The 10,000-nt window shown below is 39.0% G+C and overlaps 1 protein-coding gene across 4 annotated transcripts in view; it reads right to left on the bottom strand.

Annotated features, from left to right (window-relative positions):
• Positions 1–1,324: 1,324 nt before the first annotated feature.
• LOC138051497 (uncharacterized) overlaps positions 1,325–10,000 on the bottom strand; it is a 282,752-nt gene continuing 274,076 nt past the window's right edge. For all 4 annotated transcript variants that reach the window (XM_068897709.1, XM_068897710.1, XM_068897708.1 and 1 more), the window contains 7 exons: positions 8,737–9,098; positions 7,602–7,649; positions 6,294–6,505; positions 5,413–5,502; positions 2,902–3,223; positions 2,421–2,711; positions 1,325–1,810 (listed from right to left, as the gene is read on the bottom strand). In XM_068897709.1, coding sequence (XP_068753810.1) covers positions 1,458–1,810; positions 2,421–2,711; positions 2,902–3,223; positions 5,413–5,502; positions 6,294–6,505; positions 7,602–7,649; positions 8,737–9,091 — 1,671 coding nt within the window. In that variant the 5' untranslated portion in view covers positions 9,092–9,098 and the 3' untranslated portion in view covers positions 1,325–1,457. The remainder of the gene's footprint in view (positions 1,811–2,420; positions 2,712–2,901; positions 3,224–5,412; positions 5,503–6,293; positions 6,506–7,601; positions 7,650–8,736; positions 9,099–10,000) is intronic.

Raw genomic sequence — 10,000 nt, 5'->3', positions numbered from 1 at the left:
CCTTTGTTTTTTTCGGAAAAGATAGTCTAAAAATAGATCGGTCTGTAAAAATGCCGTTACATAGGCCCAGTATGGGAGCTGTAGGCTCCGGGTCATGGGTTCCTGGCCTGGGCCAATAATTGTTAATTGTTAAGCAGCAGCATTTCTGTTGTTTTACCGATTATGAAGCTGATGCTGAGTCCCTCGTTAGAAATCGCTTTGTGGTCTCGTTCCCGAGTATCTATCCTCTTCATTCGTCTATCACAGTCGCATACCTTTGCAAAAAATTCATGATTGCTTTGAAATAGCTTTGATCACTTTGTGGAGACATGGTAGCCTAGTGGTTAGCGCCCCGGATGGTTCGAGGCCTAGCGCTGTCGTCGATGGTGCTGTTTCCTCGGACATCCTCGAAACCCGAAAGAAGTACTGGTTTATGCAATGTTGGACACCCAGATCGATGCTGCATTTAGCTTAAAGAAACCTGCGACGAGCCAACGAATTCAAGAGCCACTCGACGACGGCCAAAGAGTCTTAACCTTGACCCCAAGATTTCAGTATGTCTCTTCCCGCCGATGAAGAGCACATATATCCCGACTAAGGCCATAGCTAAGAACTGGGAACACTTGCAAATAAGGCCTTATTCACGATAGCCGCCATGTTCGTTTTCAAATTGTCATGCAAATTAGCCATGTGTTATGCTGGGGGGCAAACATTGGAAAAAAGGCAAATTGTGGAAAATCGGCTTGTAGAAATATTGAAATAACATTGCTAAAAGTCCATTTTAGTGTTTAGAATTAAGTACCTTTTGTAATAATTTTATATCTTTGGATTGCCTTTGACAGTTTGACTTTTTAATTCGTTAGCTGCTCATTTTTCACTAAAAAACGTCGAAATAACTTGTGTAATCATTCTATTTTATTACTTAGGTGATAAACATTCAATGAACGTGAAACAAATCATCTGTGTGGCTAAGATGTTCGTTATAACCTCTCGAATTTGTGTTGTTTGCCCCCTCAGAAGTGTGTAGCTAATTTGCATGACCAACATGGCGGCCATCGTGAATAAGGTCTATTGAAGACAACACTCACGACTTATTGGACTACAATGTTGGAATACTCTTCGGATTGGTGGCATAACAAGCCGTATGGTATTATCAGATCTTGGATAGAGTATCGCGGGTGTTAGCGACGTGAGGAATACAAGGTCTCTCTGCCACAGGGTTGCGGTAAGGGAGCTACCCGCTGTAACAACGAACTACAAAGATAATAAGGAGACATCCTTCATTAATGAATATTCTCTTAAAGAACAATTATGATGAAATCAAATTAGCCTGTACCTTCCACAGTTTGATTTGCACTTTTATTTTTAATCTTCTTATTCAGCACGTTGCTTTGATGTTTCACAAATTTCCAGTATATTAATTTCTCAGTAAACATTTTAGGAGATAATGCATACGTGAGAACGTCATATTTTTATGGCTATTTGTAATAATAACAGTAGTGGATTTTAAGATTATTATTGCGCTTCTCCAAAACGGGGTGTTTGCCTCGGACCTCAGTAGTATGGGGTTTGAAATCTTCATTGTCCCAGTAGAAGAATTCTTCCCTTATTTTAGCATTATTGACAAATTGACATTGATGGGAATTATACTTGAGCAAAACGAAGGGCTTGTCAGTGGGAAGATTAATGACATTAGTAGTGTATCCATCACCCCGACAGCAGAATGAGATTCTTGTGTTCCTGTCATAAACGCCGTCTGGTAGCTGACCGGTGACCTTGTTCGCATTACGGTCATCTTCGTCGTCCCACCGAACGTCTCCGTGCCCGAAACCTGATAGGCACAATACAGAACATTAATTAAATTTTACTGGAAAGGATTTCTTTTTTGCAAGTTTGTTAAAAGTTGTCGAATTCCACTTTTCGCCGACAATGGCGTCTTTCATTTTGCTGTCCCGGCCTTCTGGGTAAGAAAAATGCTCTCTTTTAAAAGAAGGTCTCTTATTACGTTCCCAAACTGAGAACCATAGTGCAAGTTTGTTAGGCCACTCTGAATTCTGAGTCTTAACTTGAGGTTGCTCAAAACAGTTTCCAGCACTTAGATTTTGATGGGCCATTGTAGTCAATTTTTATTACTTGATGCTACAATCACAACGTGTTCACTGATGCCGGGGCATAACCATGATTGTAGTAGCATCAAATGATAAATAGTGGTTACAGCGACCCATCAAAATCTAGGTGCTGGAGACTGTTTTAAGCCACCGTTTATGAACAAAACTTGCCTTTTTAACTTTCCCAAATACACGAGCGAATGTGTATTGCAAGCATGCTCGTGTCGCATCATTGGGTATTTTGTTTGGTCTGTTACGCTGTTGAGTCGGAACGATTAACCAAAAATGATTCATAATTAAAGTAGGGCACATAAAGAAGAGCAATACACTGACCTTTAGGGCAATTTCCTTTCTTGTAGATGCAGTATTTTCCTTTGGGCCAAGGGAGATTGTACTTAGAGGTTTTGCTCAGTGTCTTCATGCAAAACATTTGTTCCATGTTGTTTTTACGGACTCTGCCTGCTAAATCATAGGGATTAGACCAATAATTGTTTGAATTCCGATCCTCGGTGTCATGGTAACGAGTCCCCGCGTGCCAAAAGCCTCCACGCGGACATCCCGACTTTGTCATGGGGAGTCCATAGGTACCGAATGGCCAAGTGAGAGGAATACGCACCTCAGGATCTGAAAATTAAACGAGTGGCACTTTCATTCCTCATTACCCAGGTTGACGTTACGCCAGGAACCGATGACCTATGACCCATGACGGGACCATGGACTCTAATAACATTTATTACTAACAACGCTTTCCTGACTGTTTTGTTTGAGCATTTTACCGGTAAGTATTTTTTTAACGCATAGTGTGAAATCATACCTCGTGGTTCAGAAACATGATTTATCTGCGGGTATTCCTGCAAGATCTTTTTGAAGTTCCCTTTTCGCTGTGCCACATTTTTACATTGATATTGCTGGTCAAGGACGCTGAAAAAACTATCTTCAACAGCGTTGTAAATAGGCATCAGCTTTAATTTAATGGGCTCAGGCATTTCGGGACCTCCAGATGTGAATTCCACCGTTTTTTCGGTAAATTTACTCGTATCTGCGGTGGATTGCTTGAATTTACTGATATTAACTTGCAAAGAGGCACTGAATAATCCCCCGTCCGAACCAGACGCCACGGACAGCGATGATTCTATCTGCAAGTCCAAAGAATTAACATGATTCAGTTTCTATTGGCAAGACAAACGTTTTGTGGGGGTAACCAAGATTTTTGCAAGGCATAGCGCTTACATCGTACGATTTTATCGAATTTTGACAATTACTATACTGATCACATATTGAACAGAATTTTAAACGGTACACGCAAAACTTTACAACTTATTCTGCTCCAAATTTCGAGAAAAAGCTGTTAACGTGTGGGTAATACATGTGTATTAACTAATCTGCTCTATCATCTGCACATTTGTCCTTAGTTTGGCAGAAAATCGATGTGTAACTCTAACAACGCTCACATGGTTCATATGGGATAGAAATCTAGCACTTCATGTTACACTACACTCTATTCAGTTATCTCTGTTTAAAATAAAAGTGCTACACGGCCAACGTTTGTATAAACCTAACCTTTCCTTGTACTTGTACACGTTCATTGAGTTTTTCTCTGTCCTTGTGTGGGCCCATTTCCATCAGTAGGGCTAACGCTCACATGGTTCATATGGGATAGAAATCTAGCACTTCATGTTACACTACACTCTATTCAGTCAGTTAACTCTAATAAGGGTCTTTTTCCATACTGCCGATACCGCAAAAAGCCCGATTTTCAAAGTAAAAAGTCTACAACTTAATCTCCTTCATTTCACTTAAAAATAGGCCACCATGATATATTAACCCTTTAAGTATAAGAATCCGCTGTATCATGTTAAAGAAATTGCACTTTTACGTCCAGAAAAGCCGATTTTAGTTAGTCTATCGCCCCCTAAACATCCATTTTCTTTACTATTTTGACGCTTTTATCGCGCATTCACGCTTGAATAGTCCGCTGCAATGGCTCATTGATATGCATAAATGTCGCACCATTTCTCCCGATGAGGGATGTCGTTTAATTTTAACATTTCTAACATGCATGCATAGGTTTTTTTGTCGTGGTCACAAGGGCGTTATCCTTCAAGGTGGAGGATGGTTCAAGTTACCCCTGTATTCAAAAAGGACGATGAGATAGATAAACGTAACTACAAGCCTGTAACCGTTCTACCCTGTTTGAATAGTAGTATCTTTGAAAGGCTGCTCTCCATCCAGTTGCAAGAATTCTATCAGGGTTTATTATCGGACTATATCTCAGCATATACACGACACCACAGTTGTGAAAAGTATGTATAAGTCTCGCTTATTTGCAAAAAAGTCAACGATCAACTGAAAGTTATGATAAAGTTCCGCAAGCTTGTAAACACTTCCACCATGTTAAAATTGTACAAGGCCTTTGTTCTGCCACACGTTCAGTATGGTTCTGGAGTATGGCACTTCTGTAGCTCTAGGAGTAGCGAAACACTTGAGTCATTGAATAAGCGTGCAATGTGTGTGGTTTTTAATGACAGGGAATCAGCATATAGTCAGCTGTTAGGTAGAGCAACAGTTACATCACTTTACAATCTGAGAGTACAAAATATGTTAATCACGATTCATAAATGTATCCATATCAATTTTTACCTTGCGTATCTTAGGGACTCATTAACGTTGTGCTCAACGGTCTACTTTCTTGGAGGAACTGATATATTTTTTGTTGTGTAGACCTGCTTTCCCTTCTTATGGTCTTCACTCTTTTAAGTATTTTTCCTGCATGTAAAACCTGAAACTCTCTACCTGATAACATTAGAACGGGGTCCACTCTGGCTAGTTTTACTGAAATGTTTAATACGAACCATCTCTTTTCATAGCACTTAGCATTAACAGATATATAATTAGTAGTTAGTAATGTTATTTTATTACTTGTAAATCTTTCTTTCTTTTTCTTTTCTTCAAGTTCTTGAAGATATTACCTGCTTAGCTACTCTTTAAATTCGAGATGAAATAAAGTCATGTATGTATGTATTTATACAGCAGCTTGCATTTGCGGCACGCTCATGCAATATAGCAGGGACATCAGTTAATTCCTTTATTTATATGTACCTTGTCAGACTTGTAACCCTAATCTATCAGCTGATCATTAAAGATATCTCCTGTATTTCAATTGTTTACATTACAAGTGGAATAAGTACCATCGGTCCCCATTTTGTCTAGTTTAGCAGTCAATGATTTAATAACGTCGATTGAAGGCTTCAGTTTGTAAATCTTTAACTGCATGATCGTGTTTTAATTAATATGCATGTTAAAATTTTTTTTTCACAATTCTTACGTTTTCCATGGCATACTTGGCAATTTTAGTGTACGAACTTTTGCGACGTTCTGTCTTCTTAGTTCCCAGTACCACCTTCAGTACAACGTGCTGGAAGAAAATAATTATTGTTACTAAAACTAGCACAAAATGAGGGAAAATTAAATTTTAAATTGTTTTAATTTTTGAATGAATAGACATATTACGAATCTTCTTTCAGTTTCGATATCCTTATCGTAAGATGTTTTACAAATCGCGTTAGATATGCTTTAACTGAAAGAAAATTTGGCAACAATTTGGTTACGTCATTTTCCCACCTAAAAAGGCCAAAAACTCAAAATTTGTTGCCAAAATTTAGGCTTAGTAATTGCTTGAGTCCTGCTGACGCTCACCGTGTAAGGTATGTCAACATCAAGTCCATTTCATCGCGCTTACGAAGTGATGACCTCGCTACTTGTGACAAAGGAGTGAGCATTATAAAAATCAATTTCTTCTAATAGTACGCATCTTCTAAGCTGGCAAGAAATCTCAATCTTCTCAGTCGTTAGAACAAATCTCTTCTTTAGCTTGCAGTTTTAGACCAGTAAACAAACAACTAACATCAAAGTGCCGCGCCCTTTGACAAATGACGCTTATACAACTAACCTATCAGAGCGCTCATCTATTTCAGTGAAAAACAAGACATTTTTAATAACCCGAACAAGTGAGAAATTCAGACGCCGGTAGGTAAAATTGTGACCATCGTCAACAACACCGGTTTGTTGTCGAAATAAAAGTCTTGAACTTTGTACTCGGCAAAACACTTGTTGACGTAAGGCGAAAAGATAATTTGGTAGCACAAAAAAGGCCTAAGAAGATAATCTAAAAAAAGGCTTAACTAAAAACGTAGTCAGTACACTCACCGTTCCCCAGTTGTCAATGAATCTGCGGTAAGCTCCTTGATCGTACTCTTTGGGCAAGCTACACACAGCAGCTGCAAAGTCTTTTGTAACCGAATACTTCTGAACTCGAGCTAAGTCCAGTTGATATCGAGCTACGCCCATATTGCAGACTTCTTTCTTTTCAAAAAAGACTTTATGATACTTTGTTGTCTCTTTTTCCATCCTCTGATAACCTACAATAGCGAGAAAGTGGAGACAAAGACAAGGGGCAGAAATAGACACAAGGTTAATTTATCAACCGCGGGAGTTTCTTCGATTACATAAAATTTGTTTACAAGAAAGCCGTGTCAGTCAAACGACAGTTGTTACCAAAATAAAAGAGAGTGACAATGTAAATATCTTAGCAAAGATAACAACAAAATAAATCGAGAACAAAGACGAACAGTACGAAGTCCTTTGTCAGTTGCCAGGGAAGGTGGGGGGGGGGGGGGGGGGGTCCCATATAAAAAGGACGTGGATGCTCTTCGTACCTTTTAGGGGTTAAAAAGGCGGTTTTGGTACCTCTTACGCCTCAAAAGGTCCACAGCGGGACCTTTAGGGATACCTTTTAGGGTATTGAGCCGAAACGTTATGACAGGAGACATTTGACAGGTAACTAATTTTTAATTCTGCTTACTTAAAACCCAAAATTTGGTACCTTTTAGGGGTGAAAAAAAAATTCATGGCACGCTTAAAAGACAGGATCTTGGTACCAATTAGGGGTCCTTTTCAAAATTTCCGACGAGCTCCCCCGTCCTTTTTATATGGGATTTCCCCCCCCCCCTCCCTCGGGGAGTTCATGTGCACGTTCAAATAAGACATTTTTTATTTTCCTCGTCTTTAAGACGAACATGCGCTAAAATGTTACAAGAAACATTAGTCAGGTCACAGAGTTTATTTCTCGGGCCTATGGACTAATAGTTGTCCTTGGAAATTTTATGTAAGCCCTCGAACAAAACCTCGAACATGTAGCCCTGGAACATCGTTCTTGAGCTGATACTTGCTTTTTAAAACTCAAAATCTCGACGGAAAACTATCAGGTCCTTGGCCCTCGACAAAACACTATATTGTTGGCTGATAGCTGTCATTGCGAAACCACATTTATGTTCTTTGAACTACGATATTACTAAACTTACATTGTTTTAGTAACTAAAATGGAAGATGTTAAACGTCATTATGGTTAATGACCTACTTTAAGTACCTTTAAGGCTTACTTGTTATCGAACTTGTGTTCGATAACTGCTTTGATGAAGTTTGATAAGAGTCAGACAAATTTACATAAGTTCTTACTTGTACTGAGACTGAAGGCAACATTCCATAATCCTGCGTCGAAACCAGCTACGAAAAATTAATAATGATAAAAACAATAAATATTTTATGCTGTGTTTAAATTCAAATTTCCATGAGGGTTGTGGAGGAACCCTTTCCCCCATCTAACGCACCCCGAAGCTTTCTCTTAAACGGAAAAAAAAAACAAGTATTTGGCACGAAGTAAATAGCCATGAAATGACATTGTTATTTCTTTATTTATGACGTCACTCACTACCGTAATCGTAGCTTCATGATCTAGGATTCCAGCATTTTTTCAATTTCATCGAAGATAGCAACAATTGACGAAAAAATTAATCAAATGATTATGGATCGTAAAAAGGCAGTCATTTTGAATTGAGATCAAACAAAGAATTACGGCACAACTGGCACATCAGACTTTCTGCAATCTATGAGCGAAAAGCTCATGAAATCTTAAAGCTTCACAGGGCAGATACATATTTCATAATTCCAAAAAAGATCAGAGAGGTCCTATCTAAGCCATTTTAAAACATTAAAAAACGTCTGTGTATAGAAAAAATGGTCTCTACTTTGTTTCAAAGATGTCTTTTTGTTCAAGATATATGTTTTCAAGATATAACTTTTCAAAATATGCAAATAAGCGAAGTTATAACGTCATAAACTCAGCCAAATTTTGATCAAATACGAAGAAAAATATATCTCAACCGATTTGTATAAGAAGTATTTGATTCTACACTGCTAGATGTGTTCCACAATATCAGCTTGACAATTTTATTACCATGGCAACATACTAGGTTCCAGACCTCCCCGATGTTTAAGGCTTTCTGGTCATCTTTGGCGTTCCAGTTTAAGTATTTGCCAATGGTGCCTCATCTGTACAATCCAGCAAGCGTATAAATATGCTAGGTCGAGTTCTTGGCTTGGTTCAATTTCTCCGAGATGAAAATCATTAAAAGATTGAAAACGGCCTTGAGGGGACTGGAAAGAAGTGAGTTGCCATGAGAATGGAATTTATAACAGCCTTGAGTGTGTTGCCTGTAGAACAATTAGTCTTCCAAGTTTCAATGGTGTCTGCATCAAATCTATTTGTATACTTGAAGTCCAATCGTTTAAATTATGAAACGTCTTAGCTCACCGCTGGCTTCCACATCAACCTTGAGTTTATCTTGATATGACTTGACCCCGGAAAATACTTCGTTTGAGGTAGTTTTGACGCAGGATGAGCGATGAACAAAGACAACCTGGTCTGGTACCCGGTACAATCCATCAACAGAAGTTTTATTTGTATCCCATGTCAGTTTGAATATCTTTCTCGTGGAGAGCAGACCTGGGTCGACACCACCGTGTGACAATTGGCTGCCGTCGGGATTTCCTCTTAGAATATTATAGCCGACACCAAGAAATCTAAGACCTTTGGCTGTGCCTACATCCTTGGTAGCATGGGTGACAACGGCAACACCAAGAGTGATGAGAAAAGTGATCAGACACATAGCCTCCCTGTAAAGAGAAAAAATAGGTAGCTCATGGGAACAAAAGGCTAATGCTCAGTGCAGTTACCAGACCACGAAAGGATTATAACGCACCCCGTTTAAGGTGATGGTCTTAACAATTAGACCCGTGGCCCTTGAGGGCGAAGGGTCTAATTGTTTTAGTATTACCCAACTATTCGGACAGAAAAGGCAATAATAAAGTTAGCAAATGAACGTTGAAGAAATATTTATTTGGGAATAAATCGAAAGAAAGCGTCACTCTTTTCGCTACTTGACGACTATTACTTGTATTCCTCTAGTAGCGTAGCCAATTAAAATGTAGGATTTGCATTAGTCCACTAGTTGGGTCATACTAATGGGGGTTTAAGGCTAAACAGGTAATGGATGAGTGTTCCAAAATTTGGTTGACCGCTTTCCGCATGACTGGCATGAAATTACAGTGAAAGCTCACCTTACGATAACCTGCGATCATACCCTCCCTCCCTACATATCATTTCCTTCTCTCTTTTCAAAATCAAAGGGCTGGTTGCAGCTTAGCCTTACGGTCACTTCGTTATTACGGCCGATATTATATTTTTTTGTTCTGGCGAAACGCCCATATCATTTCATACAGCCAATGGCCACATTCTACAATTCCAATCTGTGTAATCTATTTTATTAAAAACTGTGTGATTGGATAATGCAATTCGAGAGCTTTCGTTGGCTCAGCCATCATTGGTTATGAGCCATCATGCCATGCTCTACAAATATGGTAAACATACGCACGGTTTTGTAAGTCGATTATGTTGTAAGTCTGGTCTGTTGAAAGTGATTGGTTTACATCTACTTTGTGACACACCGGACAGTTTACGTGACGAAAACAAATAGTTATCTTGTTACGAAAAATAGCGTTGCGTGACTAGCGTTACT

The sequence above is a fragment of the Montipora capricornis genome, chromosome 6 (assembly GCF_036669925.1).
Source record: "Montipora capricornis isolate CH-2021 chromosome 6, ASM3666992v2, whole genome shotgun sequence".
NCBI classification, from domain to species: Eukaryota; Metazoa; Cnidaria; class Anthozoa; order Scleractinia; family Acroporidae; genus Montipora; species Montipora capricornis.
The sequence above is the reverse complement of the archived record's forward strand: the minus strand, read 5'-3'. Positions and strand labels throughout refer to the sequence as shown.